Source organism: Drosophila takahashii, chromosome 2R (genome assembly GCF_030179915.1).
Source record: "Drosophila takahashii strain IR98-3 E-12201 chromosome 2R, DtakHiC1v2, whole genome shotgun sequence".
NCBI classification, from domain to species: Eukaryota; Metazoa; Arthropoda; class Insecta; order Diptera; family Drosophilidae; genus Drosophila; species Drosophila takahashii.
In genome coordinates, this window is record NC_091679.1 from 33,217,587 (window position 1) to 33,236,954 (window position 19,368).

General features: G+C 44.0%; 5 protein-coding genes across 8 annotated transcripts; 2 read left to right on the forward strand and 3 right to left on the reverse strand.

Annotated features, from left to right (window-relative positions):
* Positions 1–21: 21 nt before the first annotated feature.
* LOC123003414 (UDP-glucosyltransferase 2-like) lies at positions 22–1,612 on the reverse strand. The gene has a single exon (XM_044395911.2). It carries the CDS (start codon positions 1,556–1,558, stop codon positions 101–103), a length of 1,458 nt encoding a protein of 485 aa, XP_044251846.1. The 5' UTR covers positions 1,559–1,612; the 3' UTR covers positions 22–100.
* Positions 1,613–6,288: 4,676 nt separating this feature from the next.
* EndoB (SH3 domain containing GRB2 like, endophilin-B) lies at positions 6,289–10,180 on the forward strand. 4 transcript variants are annotated; one of them, XM_017144066.3, is made up of 6 exons: positions 6,289–6,724; positions 6,886–7,383; positions 7,473–7,508; positions 7,590–7,780; positions 7,946–8,150; positions 9,123–10,180. In XM_017144066.3, the coding sequence occupies exons 1-6, from the start codon at positions 6,647–6,649 to the stop codon at positions 9,249–9,251; spliced, it is 1,137 nt and encodes a 378-aa protein (XP_016999555.2). In that variant the 5' UTR covers positions 6,289–6,646; the 3' UTR covers positions 9,252–10,180. The 4 variants fall into 4 exon arrangements, with proteins under 4 accessions (XP_016999555.2, XP_016999556.2, XP_016999550.2 ...); XM_017144061.3 differs by lacking the exon at positions 7,946–8,150 and adding an exon at positions 8,343–8,583 and having other exon boundaries at positions 6,298–6,724; XM_017144067.3 differs by lacking the exon at positions 7,473–7,508 and having other exon boundaries at positions 6,290–6,724.
* Positions 10,181–10,217: 37 nt separating this feature from the next.
* LOC138912524 (uncharacterized) lies at positions 10,218–12,409 on the reverse strand. Its single transcript, XM_070213528.1, has 5 exons — positions 12,265–12,409; positions 12,101–12,192; positions 11,900–12,036; positions 10,505–11,843; positions 10,218–10,426 (listed from the first exon to the last, which is right to left on the reverse strand). Exons 1-5 carry the CDS (start codon positions 12,287–12,289, stop codon positions 10,331–10,333), a joined length of 1,689 nt encoding a protein of 562 aa, XP_070069629.1. The 5' UTR covers positions 12,290–12,409; the 3' UTR covers positions 10,218–10,330.
* Positions 12,410–13,612: 1,203 nt separating this feature from the next.
* Positions 13,613–19,287, forward strand: LOC108059003 (uncharacterized). Its single transcript, XM_044395860.2, has 6 exons — positions 13,613–13,758; positions 13,849–13,940; positions 14,008–14,174; positions 14,232–15,585; positions 18,767–19,085; positions 19,152–19,287. Exons 1-6 carry the CDS (start codon positions 13,734–13,736, stop codon positions 19,154–19,156), a joined length of 1,962 nt encoding a protein of 653 aa, XP_044251795.2. The 5' UTR covers positions 13,613–13,733; the 3' UTR covers positions 19,157–19,287.
* Acadvl (Acyl-CoA dehydrogenase very long chain) lies at positions 16,150–18,187 on the reverse strand. The gene has a single exon (XM_017144006.3). It carries the CDS (start codon positions 18,127–18,129, stop codon positions 16,246–16,248), a length of 1,884 nt encoding a protein of 627 aa, XP_016999495.2. The 5' UTR covers positions 18,130–18,187; the 3' UTR covers positions 16,150–16,245.
* Positions 19,288–19,368: the final 81 nt, after the last annotated feature.

Here is a 19,368-nt window from a genome sequence, read left to right on the forward strand (position 1 = left end):
TTAAATGATGCTGTTCAAGAATATACTATAATTATAGGGTCTTAGTAATTGCTATTATTTTATATGACTTCTTTTATTTGTAAATGTAAACTTCTTATTTTTATTGCTTCTTCTTGCCTCCGAAGACTTTTGCTTTGCCCAGCAACTTGCTCAATACTAATTTCCCAATTAGTCGGGTTAGAAGAACAAATAAGATTAGGATCGTGAGAACTAGAGCGTAGATATCCAGATTGTGAAGCTCAACAAAGCTCATATGCACCGCAGGACTCTGCAAATGTGGGGCGCCATGATGCCGCAGGACGTAGTTTGTCCAGAAGACCACTGACTGTCTTGGAGTAAGAGGTCGATCCCTGTACAGGGCGGAGAATTTTTCAACTGCTCGCCTGTACTTATCATTTTCCAGGACTTCTTTAATGGCCGCCCCAAAACTGTCTTCTGTAATAGTTTGCAAATCGAGGGCCACGCCGTTTCCCAATTTTACCATCATAGCAGCATTTAAGGGGTGATCTCCGAAAATGGGCAAGGCCACCATTGGAACTCCATGGTACTGGGACTCGGTGATGCTGTTCTTTCCGCCATGTGAGACAAAGAGTTTGGTGTTCGGATGGGCCAGGATATCGTCTTGTGGCAGCCAGCGCTTAAAGAGAATATTTAAGGCTTTGCCTGGTGTGTTCCCCAAATCCTCCCATTTCCAGATAATATTTTCTTTCAGGCCAGACAAAACATTAAACATTATTTGGACGATTTCTGGCTTCACCATGTGGCTTTTGATGTTCGAGCCAAATGAGAGGAAGATTGCTCCCTGGGTGGAGTTGTCCAAAAACTGTTCAATATCCTGAGGCAAGGGATCTGGCTTCTCCTTCACCTGAATGCCTCCGATTTCAATAAGGGCAGGAACCAATGGTCGAATCGGACCGTCGCTGATTAAATGCGAACCCACAAAGACTAAAGATATATTCTTTTTCATCTCACTTAGCGTTGGCATATCTTTTTCCGTAAATATTTCATTATAAATTTCAATAAATTTGTAATCAAACCGCAGCGTCAAGTACCTAAGGATCACGTGCTTCATCATGTTCTCAGCTCTTTTGAGGAATGTCATTGGGGGTGTTGCAAAAGTGGATTCGTTGGGCACATAAGATATCTCGAAGGGATTAGCCACGAACTGATCAATCATAATGTTGGACGGTATCATAAAGTCGACGATCACGGGAACCTTTAGCTTGGCAGCCACTCCCAATTGGAAGTCGTTGAAGAAGGAGCCCAGTATCATCAAATCGAACTTGGTCTGGTAAATCCGAAGGAACCTCGGGTCGGAAAGCAGATCAGCCTGGGTATTAACCATCACACCCAGGTCATTTAAAAGGAGAAACATAGTGCTTATGATGTCGTTTTTGCTCTTGGCCATACTGGACATTGTGTTATCCATACTGCGCTCCTGCTCCTTCGTCATTGGCACCAAAATCAGATGTATGTCCTTGTGCATCCGCTTGGGTCGCAGCATCGACACCACAGTCACATTATGTCCTGCTTCGGCCAGAGCGTTGGCCGTCGACATGTGAATAATCAGATGCGAGGGACTAATGGCACTATATATCCCTAGTATATTTGCTCCCTCGGTGGAAGCCACGACTGCGAGAACCCATAAAATCACTGAGCGATCCGCGAACATTTTGTTAACTTTTTGCACAACCTCTTCGGTCAACAATAAAATGAAACTGATGAAAATTCGCGAGTCCAGCATACATTGAATGTACAAACTTGACCACCTGCTTATTTAGTCATTTATAGTCACCTAACTAACAAACCAAATATTTAAATTAAAATACTTTTATTTTTGACTTAACGCTAATTTACTCCAGAAACTAGTTTTTGTCGGGCCTCTTAGGCTAACAAGAGGTTGAAATAAAATAAACCCAACATTATAGACGCAACAAAAACCTTGTTATGTTTGCAATAAAGTCGCGGGTTTTGGATGTAATTTTAAAATGCAAATCTTTACGTTTCCCGTGCTTTCTGGCTTTTTATGCTCGTTCTGAAAATTATTATAATTCCCATAATCCCCCATATAGCCGAAAATAAATGCGAAAACATTTAAGGCTTTGGGGGCCGATTCACTACACCCAAAAAAAAATCGACTGAAATCGCCCTTGGTTTTCGAAAATCGCCTATAGGCGAAATATTATTATAATTTGCTTTACTGGCGATTTTGTCGGTATTAAAGAAAGTAGGTTTTAAAAAACAAAGACGTTTTTTCTAAAAATCAAAAAAAAATAGACTGCAATTTTGCTAGAAGAAAAATATTTCTTAAAAACACACATTTTTTTCTAAAAGTTAGAAAAATCTTCAAACATTTTTTCTGTTATTAGAAAAACAAGAAAGGAAGCTACCTTCGTCCAGTCGAAGCTTATATACCCTTGCTCACTCACTCGGTGCAGTTCCAGGGATTCCAGATTCAGCGTTTCTATTTATTTAAATTTTGTTTTTAAGTAGTCAAGAATCAAAGTAGGCAGTGATTAGGTGCTAAAACGGGGCAGTGATAAGGTGCTGAAACTGGGCAGTGATTAGTTGCAGAAAGTAGGCAGTGATTAGGTGCTGAAAATGGGCAGTGATTAGGTGCTGAAAGTAGGCAGTGATTGAGTGCTGAAACTGGGCAGTGATTAGGTGCTGAAAGTAGGCAGTGATTAGGTGCTGAAAGTAGGCAGTGATTAGGTGCTGAAACTGGGCAGTGATTAGGTGCTGAAACTGGGCAGTGATTAGGTGCTGAAACTGGGCAGTGATTAGGTGCTGAAAGTAGGCAGTGATTAGGTGCTGAAAGTAGGCAGTGATTAGGTGCTGAAACTGAGCAGTGATTAGGTGCTGAAACTGAGCAGTGATTAGGTGCTGAAAGTAGGCAGTGATTAGGTGCTGAAAGTAGGCAGTGATTAGGTGCTAAAAGTAGGCAGTGATTAGGTGCTGAAAGTAGGCAGTGATTAGGTGCTGAAAGTAGGCAGTGATTAGGTGCTGAAACTGAGCAGTGATTAGGTGCTAAAAGTAGGCAGTGATTAGGTGCTGAAAGTGGGCAGTGATTAGGTGCTGAAAGTAGTCAGTGATTAGGTGCTGAAAGTAGTCAGTGATTAGGTGCTGAAAGTAGGCAGTGATTAGGTGCTGAAACTGAGCAGTGATTAGGTGCTGAAACTGAGCAGTGATTAGGTGCTGAAACTGGGCAGTGATTAGGTGCTGAAAGTAGGCAGTGATTAGGTGCTGAAAGTAGGCAGTGATTAGGTGCTGAAACTGAGCAGTGATTAGGTGCTGAAACTGAGCAGTGATTAGGTGCTGAAAGTAGGCAGTGATTAGGTGCTGAAAGTAGGCAGTGATTAGGTGCTGAAAGTAGGCAGTGATTAGGTGCTGAAACTGAGCAGTGATTAGGTGCTGAAACTGGGCAGTGATTAGGTGCTGAAAGTAGGCAGTGATTAGGTGCTGAAAGTAGGCAGTGATTAGGTGCTGAAACTGAGCAGTGATTAGGTGCTGAAACTGAGCAGTGATTAGGTGCTGAAAGTAGGCAGTGATTAGGTGCTGAAAGTAGGCAGTGATTAGGTGCTAAAAGTAGGCAGTGATTAGGTGCTGAAAGTAGGCAGTGATTAGGTGCTGAAAGTAGGCAGTGATTAGGTGCTGAAACTGAGCAGTGATTAGGTGCTAAAAGTAGGCAGTGATTAGGTGCTGAAAGTGGGCAGTGATTAGGTGCTGAAAGTAGTCAGTGATTAGGTGCTGAAAGTAGTCAGTGATTAGGTGCTGAAAGTAGGCAGTGATTAGGTGCTGAAACTGAGCAGTGATTAGGTGCTGAAACTGAGCAGTGATTAGGTGCTGAAAGTAGTCAGTGATTAGGTGCTGAAAGTAGGCAGTGATTAGGTGCTGAAACTGAGCAGTGATTAGGTGCTGAAACTGAGCAGTGATTAGGTGCTGAAAGTAGGCAGTGATTAGGTGCTGAAAGTAGGCAGTGATTAGGTGCTGAAACTGAGCAGTGATTAGGTGCTGAAAGTAGGCAGTGATTAGGTGCTGAAAGTAGGCTGTGATTAGGTGCTGAAAGTGGGCAGTGATTAGGTGCTGAAAGTGGGCAGTGATTAGGTGCTGAAAGTGGGCAGTGATTAGGTGCTGAAAGTAGGCAGTGATTAGGTGCTGAAAGTAGGCAGTGATTAGGTGCTGAAACTGAGCAGTGATTAGGTGCTGAAACTGAGCAGTGATTAGGTGCTGAAAGTAGGCAGTGATTAGGTGCTGAAAGTAGGCAGTGATTAGGTGCTGAAACTGAGCAGTGATTAGGTGCTGAAACTGAGCAGTGATTAGGTGCTAAAACTGAGCAGTGATTAGGTGCTGAAAGTAGGCAGTGATTAGGTGCTGAAAGTAGGCAGTGATTAGGTGCTGAAAGTAGGCAGTGATTAGGTGCTGAAAGTAGGCAGTGATTAGGTGCTGAAACTGAGCAGTGATTAGGTGCTGAAAGTAGGCAGTGATTAGGTGCTGAAAGTAGGCAGTGATTAGGTGCTGAAACTGAGCAGTGATTAGGTGCTGAAAGTAGGCAGTGATTAGGTGCTGAAGGTGAGCAGTGATTAGGTGCTGAAACTGAGCAGTGATTAGGTGCTGAAAGTAGGCAGTGATTAGGTGCTGAAAGTAGGCAGTGATTAGGTGCTGAAACTGAGCAGTGATTAGGTGCTGAAACTGAGCAGTGATTAGGTGCTGAAAGTAGGCAGTGATTAGGTGCTGAAAGTAGGCAGTGATTAGGTGCTGAAAGTAGGCAGTGATTAGGTGCTGAAACTGAGCAGTGATTAGGTGCTGAAACTGAGCAGTGATTAGGTGCTGAAACTGAGCAGTGATTAGGTGCTGAAAGTAGGCAGTGATTAGGTGCTGAAAGTAGGCAGTGATTAGGTGCTGAAACTGAGCAGTGATTAGGTGCTGAAACTGAGCAGTGATTAGGTGCTGAAAGTAGGCAGTGATTAGGTGCTGAAAGTAGGCAGTGATTAGGTGCTGAAAGTAGGCAGTGATTAGGTGCTGAAACTGAGCAGTGATTAGGTGCTGAAAGTAGACAGTGATTAGGTGCTGAAACTGAGCAGTGATTAGGTGCTGAAACTGAGCAGTGATTAGGTGCTGAAAGTAGGCAGTGATTAGGTGCTAAAAGTAGGCAGTGATTAGGTGCTGAAACTGAGCAGTGATTAGGTGCTGAAAGTAGGCAGTGATTAGGTGCTGAAAGTAGGTAGTGATTAGGTGCTGAAACTGAGCAGTGATTAGGTGCTGAAAGTAGGCAGTGATTAGGTGCTGAAACTGAGCAGTGATTAGGTGCTGAAACTGAGCAGTGATTAGGTGCTGAAAGTAGGCAGTGATTAGGTGCTGAAAGTAGGCAGTGATTAGGTGCTGAAAGTAGGCAGTGATTAGGTGCTGAAACTGAGCAGTGATTAGGTGCTGAAACTGAGCAGTGATTAGGTGCTGAAAGTAGGCAGTGATTAGGTGCTGAAAGTAGGCAGTGATTAGGTGCTGAAAGTAGGCAGTGATTAGGTGCTGAAAGTAGGCAGTAAGTAGGTGCTGAAAGTAGGCAGTGATTAGGTGCTGGAAGTAGGCAGTGATTAGGTGCTGAAAGTAGGCAGTGATTAGGTGCTGAAAGTAGGCAGTGATTAGGTGCTGAAACTGAGCAGTGATTAGGTGCTGAAAGTAGGCAGTGATTAGGTGCTGAAAGTAGGCAGTGATTAGGTGCTGAAAGTAGGCAGTGATTAGGTGCTGAAAGTAGGCAGTAAGTAGGTGCTGAAAGTAGGCAGTGATTAGGTGCTGAAAGTAGGCAGTGATTAGGTGCTGAAAGTAGGCAGTGATTGGGTGCTGAAAGTAGGCAGTAAGTAGGTGATGAAACTGGGCAGTGATAAGGTGCTGAAACTGGGCAGTGATTAGGTGCTGAATCGAGTCGAGCATACATTAAATGGACGAAGTTTACCACCTGCTTATTTAGTCATTTATAGTCACCCAACTAGCCAACCAAATATTCAAATTAAAATACATTTATTTTTGACCCAACTCTAATTTACTCCAGAAACTGGTTTTTGGCGAGCCTCTTAGGCTAACAAGAGGTTGATATAAAATAAGCCCAAAATTATAGACGCAACAAAAATCTTGTCATGTTTGCAATAAAGTCGCCGGTTTTGGATGTAATTTTAAAATGCAAATTTTTACGTTTCCCGTGCTTTCTGGCTTTTTATGCTCTTTCTGGAAATCATTATAATAGCCGAAAATGAATGGGAAAACAAGTAAGGCTTTGGGGCCCGATTCACTAGTAAATCCTAATAAGTGTCAGCAATATTTTCAATCCTGAAGCTGCACTTCCTTGCTCTTGGTCAAATTTTCATGGAACTCTCAATTTCTCCCATCGAAATTTTTGTAAGCTCGTAGAGTAGTTTAAAAATTCCAATGGATATTCAAATCCAATAAGAAAGTAGGTCCTGTGGCAACATTTTGGTATTTTTGGCCAGTTCTTGGTATATTCCTTACATTCTTTGCACATTAATGTAACGCCCCACTGACGGTCACATTGGGACAGTGCGGAAAAAAATACAAACAAATTGCTGCGCTGCGTACAGAAAGTTAATTTTAAAAGAGTATCAGCATCCGAAAACCCGTTGACGAATAACTCGGCAAAATGAATATAAATCTGCCGAATTTCAACGTGAAGAACCTGGTGAAGGAGGCGGGCAGCACGATATCGCGAGTGGTGCAGGTGAACAAATCAATGATTTTGGGTGGCACGAAAAATGCGGGTGGTCTTTTTTTCGAAAGGGGAGGGGAAGCTCAAGCTCAAGCTCAAGCACCTCCGTTGACTCTTTGCCCTTTCGTACGCTTTTCCATGCATCAATTGATGGAAATCAATGATTTTTCCAGCTCACGGAGGAGAAACTGGGCACCACGGAGCGCACCGAGTACGACTTGCACTTCCAGAATCTCGCCGAGCGGGCGGATGTGACCAAGACCTGGACGGAGAAGATTGTGCGCGACACGGAGTCGGTGCTAATACCGAATCCCCAGAACCGCGTCGAGGACTTCATCTTCGAGAAGATCGAGAAGTCGAAGCCCAAGCGGCTGAGCAACCTGGAGCACCTGGCCCTGGACATGATCGAGGCTGGCGGGGATTTCGGCCAGGATCTGCCCTACGGCCAGGCTCTGATCAAGGCCGGCCAGGCGGAACAGAAGCTGGGCCAGTGCGAGCACGACTTCATTGCCACCTCGGGCATTTGCTTCACACAGCCGCTGCGCAAGTTCCTCGACGGCGAGATGAAGACCATCGGCAAGGAGCGCGGCATCCTGGAGACCAAGCGCCTGGACCTGGACGCCTGCAAGAACCGGGTGAAGAAGGCGCGCAGCATGCTGGGCCAGCAGTCGGTAGGTGGTTTTCTACAGGGGGGATGCCTAATGACCCTCTTTCTCACGGTCTTTTTCTGCCCTCTGCTGCTTGGATTTTGAATGTACAGAAAGATGGCATCTCGCCAGAGGCCGTCTTGGAACAGGTATTGCGACCTTGACCGAACTCTAGCTCTAAATTTATGGCCAATCAATGCGAGGTTTACTAATTCCGTTTGTTTTCCCAGGCGGAGCGCGACTTGCGGGTGGCCCAGGCCGAGTTCGACCGGCAGTCGGAGATCACCAAGCTGCTGCTGGACGGGATCAGCACGTCGCAGGCCTCGCACCTGCGCCACTTGCACGCCTTCGTCCAGACGCAGGTGCGCTACTACAAGCAGTGCGGCGATGTCATGGAGCAGCTGCAGCGCGAGCTGGCCAAGTAAGTTGAGCTGAGCTGACGCAGGAAGGATGACTGTGTGACTCTCTCGAATAGGCACGAAATGAACCCGTCCCTGCACACCAAAAATAACCAGGCCCCATCCCTGATGCATCCCCCTTCTGGTCATCTCACTGTGCGTTATGTTATCTGTTTGTGGTCTTCCAGAATGCAGCATCCCAAGCCACGGCTGCGCATCAATAGCGAAGACGTTGATGGTGGGCCTCCCAGCTCGGTGTCGATGCATTCCTGTGATTCCGATTCCCTAGTGGGCCCAGCCCTAGATAGCTCTCCAGATCCCGATCTGGACAAGTCGCTAACGAACCTGCTGGAAGACTTTCACATAGAGTTCGATGCGACTGCCGTCTCGACAGTTTAGACCTTAGAACGGAATCGGGAAAGGGATCTCTTCCAAGTTAACATTAACATTAATTATACGTACTAGATAGGTTGTTGTTATCCGTATCCGTAGTTGTAAAGTCAGGTTTCAGCAGTTCATCCCTCCATTTAGAGAACCGCAATCGAGCCGAATCAAAAACTCATTAAACTCTGCATCTTCCATCAGCTTGGGAGGCCCCACGCCATACATTCCGCTCGACGTGAACGAGGCCAGTGCCAGCAAGTCGAACCCATCGTCCGGAGCCGCTGCCCGTGGTCCGGGCAACAACAACGCGGCCAACTCGGTCGCCCCCGGCCACAAGCCCAATCAGCCCATGAACGTCAGCACCGATCAAATGCAGCGGGCCCGCGTCCTCTGCTCCTACGATGCCAAGGACCACACCGAGCTTAATCTGAGTGCAAATGAGGTGAGTTGTTCGGATCTAGAAGCCTGCGATTGAGATTATTATTTCAAATATCTATTGAATTAAAAATTGTTGAGGGGTAAAAAATGTCATACCTAAAAAAAATAATATTTAGTTTTGTTATAAAATAAGTACCAAAGAAATCAGTAAGCAATAAGCACCGATCAATTCGGACCAATTCCCGAAGATGGGCCCATTAAAAAAATTGTATTCTTTTGTTTTATATTTAAAAGAGGATAGAATTCTATAAAAAGTATAAAAGTTACACTAACAGTTACAGTTTTTATGACTCGCACACTTTTGAAGTCAAAAACACATTGTGTAAAAAACACGGCGTGTTAATAGAACGTAAAAACACAAGTCGGCTGTGTGTGTCAAGAATTATTTTTCACATTTTACACTTTTGTAGTTGACACACATGTCAATAACTTTGCTCACACTGTAAAATACAATTTTTCATGTTTTTAACATGTGTGTCAAATTCCGAACCCTGATTACTTTCAGAAGATATTTAATATTTAACTATGCAACCAATTATTCAGGTAATCTTCGTCACCGAATGTTCGCCCGTGAACGAGGACTACATGTACGGGAAGCAGGGCCTAATGAAGGGTCTGGTGCCACGGGCCTTTGTCGAAATGCTCGACGAAGAGCACGACGTCACCCTCTAAGCCATCCAATAACTCGTTCAGCAATAATTAATCAATCAATAATCTCAACCAAAAGTAATGAACACGAAAAATACTCCAAGTACGGCAATACTCATACGTTTAGAGAGATGGAATTACGGAGAGGAGGGAAAGGCAATTCGACAATTATATGATGCGGCCAAACTGGCATTTGGCACTAGCAAGAGAGTACAATAATTTATTAGAATATACATACATAAATATATACAAGGCATATACATAGATGGGCGTGTTATTAAATAAAGCATTGTAGTCTAGGCCTCGTTGATCCTGAAACCCTGATCCTTGCCCAAACAGCTACGCTTCTCACTTGCACAGATCACGCGCGCATAGCTGTAATCAAATATACATTCTCTGCTGCCTGAATAACCGTCAAGTTATATTTATAAATTTATGAAATTGTCAAAACTATAATTGTTAAAACTTATTGCATATCTAAAGAGAAAGTGCTGTTCAATTAAGCTTCTCTGCACTCAACAAAGTATTATATTTGTGTTATGTTTGTCTTTATCTCAGTTAACAAAGGATCTAAATTCTCTGTGCTTTACTATATATCCAATTTATCATGTTTACGAGATTCTTAATCCTGTTATCTATGTATTCAGCGACGGAGTTTCCAGTTTAAGCTAGTTATTATCTAATACCAATATTTAATCTTCCCTGCTGCAATTATTAAGTTATACCATTTTTTCGTGCAATTTTTAAAAGTCAATTAAATGAATGTTGCTCGTTAAATTTAAGGCAAAACTGTAAAACACCAATGCGAGACTAGCGCTTAATAGCTAAAAATTAAAAGCAAAATATTGATGAAAAGGTACAATACAACAATTACAAAGTAAACAACGATGATTTTTTAGGTTTTCAGCAAAGAAACAAAAAGTTGTAATAGAAGCGAATTTTTAAAACACAAACTATATTTAATAATTACAAATATATGATCAAAGTCGGAAAATAAGTGCATTTTATATTTATTGTGCAAATTGGGTTTACCTTGTAGAAAAACTTCACTATAAAAGGGGAATTTAAGATAATGATTTGAAACACATATAATGTCATTATTCTTATTGCTCGAGTAGTTCTAGCCCGGTATTGTCGCGCAAACTTTGGTCTTCTGTACATTTTATTTGTATGATATCTTCAGGCGCAACTCCAGGATTCTGTAATTTAATTGTGAGTTAAGTTAGGAATTTGAAAAAGGAGTAAAATGTTGATCTTCCACAAAATTTCGTACTTACAGTTAAGATAAACTCTCTAATTTGCCTTCTTTCCACAAGTGACCACAGTTCGATTGGTAGCGTCCTCTGACATATATTTCTGGCGATCTCCTGCCGCACTCTGGCCACGATGTATCTTACCAAATTTACGCTTAGCTGGGTGCACTTCTCCAGCCGCAGGTAGTTAAGTTTTGGACAGAAACAGAACAGATACAATATCATGTAGTCACTGGCACTTGAGCGCCTGAAGCAGATCTTTTCCAAGTTACTAAGATTAGGCAACGCCCTAAACATATCCTCGGGAAAAGCCGTGTCGGGCATAAAAAGAACCCGTAGGCCCTGAAGCCTGGCAATTTGTACAAGCTGTTCTCTGGGCACAGACTCAAAACCAAACATTTCCAGTTTTTCCAATTCCTCCGACTTGTGCTCTACCAGACTACCGATAAGATTTCTACACAACTGGTCCGTAAATTCGATGTCATTGGCAAAGTCATTGTAGATAGTCAAATGATTTAAACTGGGCAGACAAGGCACGTAATCATATGTGGTCCACGGGTGAGCTGTCACCCTAAGCACCTCCAGCGAAGGACACGCATCCTCTATCACCATGGATCGAAAAACTCTTTTAGGAGATGTATTAATGTTCTGTAAGTTGAGCTCCTTCAGATTAGGCAAGTGCTGGCAAACCTCAGTGAGGTATTGGGTTTCGATGCTCCGGCATCCGTTGAGCCCCAAAACCTCGATGGAGACAGGTAACTGATCCAAAGTGCGTCCTGTTAAATCAGGGTTCCAGCTCAAGTTCAATTTCTTTAAATTAATGAGATTTTGCAGATCCAACAGTGGTTCGTCGGCTATTTCGGAGTTATGGAGCTGCAATTCCTCCAGCTGGAAGGCCCTGGCGAATATCGTGTGCATATGAAGTCCGATTTGGGGACTGCAGGACACATTCATGGATTTAAGATTGACGCAATAATCGCGAATAAATCCAGCCAACCGCTCCATGTGATTCGTTTCGAATTTTCCATGGAGAACCTGCACACGAGCTCCGAACATTTGGAAAAAGTCACGCATATCCCAAATGGTCATGGCCCGGAATTGACCCAAGTCCACGGAAGTGTTCATCCTGGCGGTGGTCCGCCGTAAGACCTCCCTGAAACGCGGGCATGTCCTGGCGAAACGCACTTGATCCTGCAATCCTAGTCTCAGCACGATGTGCTCCAGGCAGTCATCATTGAGGCCTAAGATGGGCGATGACTCATTGTAAATGTTTTGATCCTGGGTCCATTCGTAGGCATCAGGCTGCTCCCAACTGTCGCTGGCCTGCACCGTGAATACATTGCGGTTACTGTCGCCCAGGGCGCTGGAAATGGGATACAAAATATTTCAGGTCCTGAAATAAATTCGAGGCATACTTACCTCGCTGCATTCGTGGCGTTTTCGTAGATTACGTAGCCACTTTGAAACATAGGTGAATCATTTCCGGTTCCACTCATGTGGATTTCCGACATGAGCCCGTAGGAACCAAAGTAAGTCAACAACTCTTCCTGTGGAAGCTACCGAATACGAAGGAAAAATAACGAGATTTTTAACCATTTGGACATTTGGAGAAAAGAGTACCTGGGCTGGGGCATCGCTCCAACATAGTTTTTTAACTGGAACGTGGTCCTCGGTGTAGGCTATCGAGTCCCTGAGGTAGTAATTTGGTTCCACTGCAAACAGGGATTTAATATTTTCACTTCAGACACTTAGTAAAAATATGTACTATTTATTTTTTTACTAACTGGAATCGCTCATGAAATATGACATTTTTAGATGTTTTGCAGCAACACTTTTGCTCTTAAATGCTGATAACGATCTGTCCTTGGGTTCAAGCGCTAAAACAGCTTTAAAATTATCGAAGTTCCACAGTCTGCATACTTATAATTACTGTATAAATACATATGCATGTAAAGAAGTAAAGACCGGAAAAATAAATTAAGAAAGGAAAATATTTTTATTTTACTTTAATTTATTTTAATCAATAAAAACTGTTTGCTATAATTAATATATCAAAAAATTGTTAACTTGACAAACCAGATGTCTCTATTTTTTCAGGAACGGTTAGGATTCTTATAAGTAGACGGCGGATTAAATGACAAATTATTCTTTTTACAAAACTGAAGTAAGAATACCCTTAGGGCTATTTTCGTGTTTATTTTTAATTTTCCTAAATATTTTTCAGCATATTTGTTTTGGCACATTATTATTACATTTTGATTAAGTTATTTAAAAAAAAATATTAAAAAATATCAACATTTCTGCTGACCCTCCAAAAAAAGGACCCAACCGATTGACACGATAACTGGTGACAGGATCATATTAAAATTAAAAAAAAAATGTTTTCTGTCAAAGTACCTCCTCATCTTATGCTTAAACAAAGAAATTGAAAAATAAATTTAATATTTTTTTTTTGGCAGACTTTACGAAAAAAAACTCTCATCTCTTTTTGTTGGTTTTTTGGTTTTTAAAATAAGTAAAAATTAAAATTTTGTTTAACAAGAATTTGTTAAATACGTAAAAATTTTAAAAAAAGCGGTCTAAAACTTTTTAGCGATTAAAATCCTCTGCGTTAGGCTAAACACCCAGAAGTTTGGGAGTGTAAGTTAGACAATTTTACTGAAGATGTTTTTAAAACCCGATGTACCACTCAAATGTGGGCGTAAATCGAATTTTAAAGAATTTAAAGGAATCACAATAATAAACTCAGTAATATCAAAGCACGCATTGTTTACAAGAAAAAATAATTACATCGGAAGTTTTTTTTACTTCGTCACACCTTAAGAGTTATTATAAATATTAATTAGCAACAAAAAGTGCACAAATTGATTTGTTTTGTTTATTTACCAAACCAATCAGCTGATCTTGTGTAGTTGATTGATTTGGAATCGGGATGGTTCGAAGTTGCCACCCAGTCTAAATAGTTTTTAATTTAATTTTAGGCTTATAATAGAATATAACAAGTAATAGGAATAAAAAAATAAGAACAATAAAATAAGGATTTTCAATATTATGAACAAGAAACGGTAAAAACCAATTTAAGGTTCATTGGGGTATAATCTTGTAAATGCAATAGCCTGCCATTTTTTGGCGCCCTGCCTGCGGTCATACTAATCTTGGCGCTTGAAATGAGATGAAAGTCGAGTTCGGATTCTAGAAACCTTTATTACAATTTCAAATTACGAATCAGCCCAGCACGAAATCAGAATCGAAAATGGCTCATTTCGTGAGTAATCCGTGTAAGTAACCAAATCGCGTGCCAGTTGCACCAGGTGCACTTGCTTTTCCGGGAAATGCACATGGTTGCAAACGCTTTCGTTCCATTGCAGCGCACCAGAATTACTACTTTAAGGACTCGATTGCCTACACCGAGGACCACATTCCTGTCCAGAAGCTCTACTTCTACAAGGTTCCGCCGGAGGTAGCGTGTTTCTGGCCATCGCCTCTTTCGTTTACCCCACTAATCCCCTGCCGATCCTTTCCTGCAGCTCAGCCAGGCCATTTTGGAGCAGCACTTTGGGATCTACGGCCACGTGCTGCGCATGCAGATCTTCAAGCCCCGGAACTTTCCCCGCGGAGGAGCTGGACGCAAAGCCCACCGCTTCCAGCAGCTGACTGGCTATGTCTTTTACGCCCAGAAACGAGATGCAGCCAAGTAGGTTCTGGATTCCTTAACTCCATGCTCTAACCCACTTTCCCACTCCTTTGCCAGGGCTCTGCACAGCCGGATTCACCACGTGAAGGGATGGAAGTTCCATGTGCAGGCCAGCGACAGCTGGCACCAGCCGGATGCCTACGGGATGCCCCGTCATCCGGCGGTGATGCTGCCCAATGTGGAGCGCCCGCCGCCGCCGGCCATCATGAGTCTGAACGATCACTGCCTGGAGCATGTGCTGCGCTATCTCACCCTTTCGGACCAGATGCACTTCGCCCGGAGCTGCCTGCGCTTCCGGGCGGTCTATCAGATGGCCACCGCCAGGCTGCACAAGTCGGTGAATCTGCGCCAGTTCGATGGCATGACCGTCTGGGACATGCGCGACTTCTTCCAGCTGTCCGGCTGCCATGTGGAGAAGATCGAGGGCGAGATGCCCACGACTCGCGCGCAGCGACTTTGCGACTTCCTGGCCATCAGCTGCGGGAATCTGAAGACAATCGCTCTGTTCAACAGTCCCATGAATGCGCGCAACATGCACAAGATGTTCGCCAAAATGCACAAGCTGGAGACGCTGCAGCTGCTCATGTCGGAGGTCTCCGATCGCGGCCTCCTGGCCCTGCGTAGTCTGCGCAACCTGAAGACGCTCAATTTGACTGGAAATCCATTGCAGGGCAATACTTTGGCCAAGCTGCCGGGCACCATAGAAAAGTTGTCGCTCAACAAGTGCTCGTACTTTGAGGGCGCCTACCTTCCCAAGATATGCCACTCCTTCCCTCGGCTGAAGGAGCTGAGCATCAAGAGCATTGACATGTCGTGGTCCAATGTCTACGAATCCCTGATCACAGGAAAAAGGTGTGCCCAGCTGGAAAGCCTGTCGATTAGCACCCATGAGGGCGAGAAGTACGAGTTTGTGGCCCAATTGCCCAGCCTGAAAAGCCTGTTTGTCTACACCACCTCGCCCCTTCGCGACACCTTGCGCAAGGAGCTCTTCGAGCAGCTGGCGCAGCACAAGGCGGATCAGTTGGAGCGACTCGAACTCTTTGGCCATGCACATCTGACCGGGGAAATGATTGCCAACGTTGCTAAGCTAGTTGGACTTCGCACTCTGGCCATTTCCCGCATTGAGACTGAAAATTCGCTGGACGAGCTATCTGGTTTGGTCGCCTTGGAGCGATTCACCCTCCGCCACTCGGCCAATGTCCGCGACACCGCGATCCTGCAACTGTTCGGTGCCTGCCGCAAGCTGTGCTATGTGGGACTGGAGGATTACCCCGAGGTAAGCGAGAAACTAGTGCTGGGCATCGTGGCCAAGGTGCGCCAGGAAATGGCCAACAAGGAGATGAAGCGCAAGTTACCCATCCAGCTGTGGACCTTTTTCCTGGGCAACGACATGGAAAGGCTCCTGAAAACGGTAAGTGTCTAAAGAAAAGTATTCTCTATTTTACCATATTTATACCCGTTATTCGTAGAGTAAAAGGGTAATTGTATTCGTGCAAAAGTGTGTAAGGGAGAAGGAAGCGTTTCCGACCCCATAAAGTGTATATATTCTTGATTAGGGTCACTAGCCGAGTCGATATAGACATGTCCGTCCGTATGAACGCTGAGATCTCGGAAACTACAAAAGCTAGAAGGTTGACATATCCCACACATATTCTTGGACTTCCTACGCAGGGCAAGTTTATTTCAGCCGAGCGCCACGCCCCCTCTAACGCCCACTAACGATTTTAAAATGTGTCTGGCGCCCACACCTTTAAAGATTTCTGAGAACTATAAATGCAATTTTGTTGTGTATATTTATACCTACCGAAATGTATTCATTAAAAAGTTATGCGCAATCAAACAAATTTTATATATCCATCTTCCTTGCACTCCCTTTATCTGAGTGACGGGTATTAGATAGTCGGGACACCAACCCAACTATAGCGTTCTCTCTTGTTATTGCTTACTTTCTTACTAACTTTGATTTGATTTGAACTTTATTTCTTAGTATTTCATTATTTACAAGACTTTATTTGCAATCGCATTTAAGGGAACAATCAAAGGATTTAAATTCGTATAAAAGTGTATTTCTCTAATTTTGATCTAGGATTCCAGTCGTATTTACTCCGCCGTTTTCCAGAGTAGTTTGAGCGATTGTCGAAATCTTCTCATTCAGAGCTCTGTGATGCCTGGAGGTGGCCGCCTGCAGGTTCTTAATCACTCGATCAGAGGCCTGAATGGTCAGTGCCTTCGTCATGTTGAGCTCGTGCTGGGCAGTTGGAAGATTCAGCTTGACAGCGCGAGATGATCGCGATTGCGTCACAACCATTGAGTATATATCAATGGCCGCGTTTGCCAGTCGTGTTAGCAAGATCTGTTCGTTGATTATGTTCTTGTTGTATCGCAGCAATAGCTCCTCCACCGACTGACCAAAGAGATCGATGCAATGGGCCGTTTTCTTGGCATAGGGCAGTAGTTCATCCACCACGTGGACACTCAGATCGGTGCCGCCGAGGCCGACAGTCGAGGCGGCGCGCTTGGAGGCCTCCTTGAATATCAGTCCCAGGTTGGCGGAGGGATTCTTAAATGCACGCTGCAGTTCCTTCAAATGGGAGCCCGCATATTGGATGCCGGTGAGGGCGATGAACAGCCTGAGAATGTCGTTGGTGCCCTCAAAGATGCGGAAGATGCGCAGGTCGCGCAGCACTCGCTCCAGGCCAGTGTCCACCATGTAACCCATGCCGCCGAGAATCTGAATGGCCTCGTCGCACACATACCAGGCGCACTCCGAGGCGTAGATCTTCGAGATGGCGGCCTCCAAATGGTAGTCCTTGCTGCCCGCGTCCATGTTCTGTGAGATGGTGAACGCCATCGATTCGGTGGCATACTGCAGAATGTTCATCTGGGCCAGTTTCTCCTGAATGGAGCCGTAGTTCTTCAGCTTCTGGCCGAACTGCACTCGATTGTTGGCATGTTCGGTGGCCAACTCGATGCACTTCTTCATGGTGCCCGACAGCGTGGCTCCCATTCCGAAGCGACCGTTGTTCAATATGTTCATGGCCACCTTAAAGCCGTCGCCCTCCTTGCCGAGCACATTCTCCACGGGAATCTTAACATCCTCGAAGTAAACTTCGGCCGTGTTCGACGCCTTGATGCCCATTTTTTTCTCCGGCGGACCGTTGGTAACGCCTCCGAAGGAACGTTCCACAATGAAGGCCGTCACCTTGTCCTTCTTCTCGCCCGTCTTTGGGTCCACTTGCTCGGTCTGGGCGAACACGGTCATGATTTCGGCGATTCCTCCATTGGAGATCCAGATTTTAGAGCCATTCAGCACGTAGTGCTTCTGATCGGCACTCTTGACGGCGCGGCAGCGAATGGATCCGGCATCTGATCCGGAACTTGGCTCCGTCAGGGCGAAGGCGGCGTAGACCTGCTCGGCGGCCACCTTGGGCAGATACTTCTCCTTCTGCTCCGGCGTGCCGTACAGGAGGATTCCCTTGAAACCGATGCTCTGGTGGGCGCCAATCGTGATGCCCAGTCCCAAATCATTGGCGCCCACAATGGCGCACAGACGGCCGTACTGGGTGTTGTTCAGGCCGAGGCCTCCGAAGTCGGAGGGCACCTGGATGCCGAAGGCGCCCAGTTCCCACAGAGCCGTCGCCGTGGTGTCATCTATTTTGGCATTGGCATCGTTCCGCGCGGCGTCATTGACGTCGGAGAAGAAGCGTTCGAAGGGGTCGATCAGGCTGTTGGTCAACTCCTTCTGATCCGCGGTCAGGACATCCGGATAGGGGAACACCTGGCTCGAGACCAGCGACCCACGGAATATGTTGGCCATGAAGGACTCATTCTCACTCGCTTTCTCCTTGTTTTTGTTGGTCTCCGCCCCCAGTTTGGGACTGTGCGTCGCTACTCGCCTGCAGAATGTGGCATTTCCTGCCAATTTGCTGCTGTTCAGGATCGTATATCTCCACATAGCTGCCAATTGTTTGTTAAATCGCCCTTTGGACCGAGTGTGAAGTGTGGCCGCAATACCGATCTCTCCATCATCGCGAACTTGCGCAATCCAAATCTGGTATATTTCCCTGGGCATCTTGGTATTTAATATGGGACGGTTTCATTTCTGTAAAATCTGGAGATTTTCAAAAACACCTGAAATCTAAAAAAGTGTTTTTATAATTATTATTATTATTAGCCAATGTTTTGCCTTTTTTGGTACTCCAACATAGTATAAACATTTTTTGTTGATATTAAACCTTCTAATATCTTTGTATTTAATATGGGACAGTTTCATTTCTGAAAAATTCGGAGATTTTCAAAAACACCTAAACATCTAAATAAGGGTTTTTAAAATTTTATAATTTTTTTATACTATTAGCCACTGCCTTGCCTTTCTTTGAAATTCCAACATAGTATAACCATTTTGTGTTGATATTAAACCTTCTAATATCTTGGTATTTAATATGGGACTGTTTCATGTAAAATCTGGAGATTTTCAAAATCACCTGAAATCTGAAAAGTATTTTTATGATTTTATTGCATTGTCTTTTTTGATATTCCAAAGACTACAAATTTTTGTTTATATTAAACCTTCCAATATAATACACTTTCAGCATCCTGATAAAGTTCCTGAGGATATTATCCAATTAAAGTGCACTTCCTCCCCCGAATATGATTTAAACATGGATTTTGCCCACATTATTGAGGATGAGGAAGAGTTCGATTCGGATGACTCTAATGATCTCTATACCGACTCCGGGGATGACGATGATGATTATTTTAGCGATCATGACATGTTCGATGTGGGCTTCCTAAGCGATGAAGACATAGATTCCGACTCGGAATTCGATCCGTCTTATGGCTACGTTCATCCCTCGTGGCCCTACGACAGTAATGGAGATTTTGTCGGTTTCGGTTTGGAATACGATTCTGGTAAGTTTATACTTTTGCTAAAGAAATTGTGTTTATAACATTGTTTTCTCCAATTTAACAATCAAGATTGACGACCGAAAGACGTTAAGAGCCGTTGAAAGTTATTATTTATTTGAAGAACAATCATAACCATTAATTTTCTTTGTTAAATGGAATTTAAAAATCTCGTTGCCAAATAAACCGCAGATTATGAAGAAATAAAAAAAATTAAAGCGAAGTTTTTTGGTGTCGTTTCCTAAGAAAAATATTTATTTTTACCTCAGAAAAATATTAATATTTACCT

Bases quoted from the DNA above. Each gene is read 5' to 3' on its own strand.
- Acadvl (XM_017144006.3), bottom strand. From the start codon at position 18,129: ATGTGGAGATATACGATCCTGAACAGCAGCAAATTGGCAGGAAATGCC.
- LOC108059003 (XM_044395860.2), top strand. From the start codon at position 13,734: ATGGCTCATTTCGTGAGTAATCCGT. The intron at 13,759-13,848 runs GTAAGTAACCAA...GTTCCATTGCAG, and splicing joins TCATTTCGTGAGTAATCCGT to CGCACCAGAATTACTACTTT. The intron at 13,941-14,007 runs GTAGCGTGTTTC...CCTTTCCTGCAG, and splicing joins TCTACAAGGTTCCGCCGGAG to CTCAGCCAGGCCATTTTGGA.
- LOC138912524 (XM_070213528.1), bottom strand. From the start codon at position 12,289: ATGTCATATTTCATGAGCGATTCCA. The intron at 12,193-12,264 runs GTTAGTAAAAAA...CCCTGTTTGCAG, and splicing joins ATATTTCATGAGCGATTCCA to TGGAACCAAATTACTACCTC. The intron at 11,844-11,899 runs GTAAGTATGCCT...TCCCATTTCCAG, and splicing joins AACGCCACGAATGCAGCGAG to CGCCCTGGGCGACAGTAACC.
- LOC123003414 (XM_044395911.2), bottom strand. From the start codon at position 1,558: ATGTCGACGGCCAACGCTCTGGCCGAAGCAGGACATAATGTGACTGTG.
- EndoB (XM_017144061.3), top strand. From the start codon at position 6,647: ATGAATATAAATCTGCCGAATTTCAACGTGAAGAACCTGGTGAAGGAG. The intron at 7,509-7,589 runs GTATTGCGACCT...TTGTTTTCCCAG, and splicing joins CAGAGGCCGTCTTGGAACAG to GCGGAGCGCGACTTGCGGGT. The intron at 7,781-8,342 runs GTAAGTTGAGCT...ATCTTCCATCAG, and splicing joins CTGCAGCGCGAGCTGGCCAA to CTTGGGAGGCCCCACGCCAT.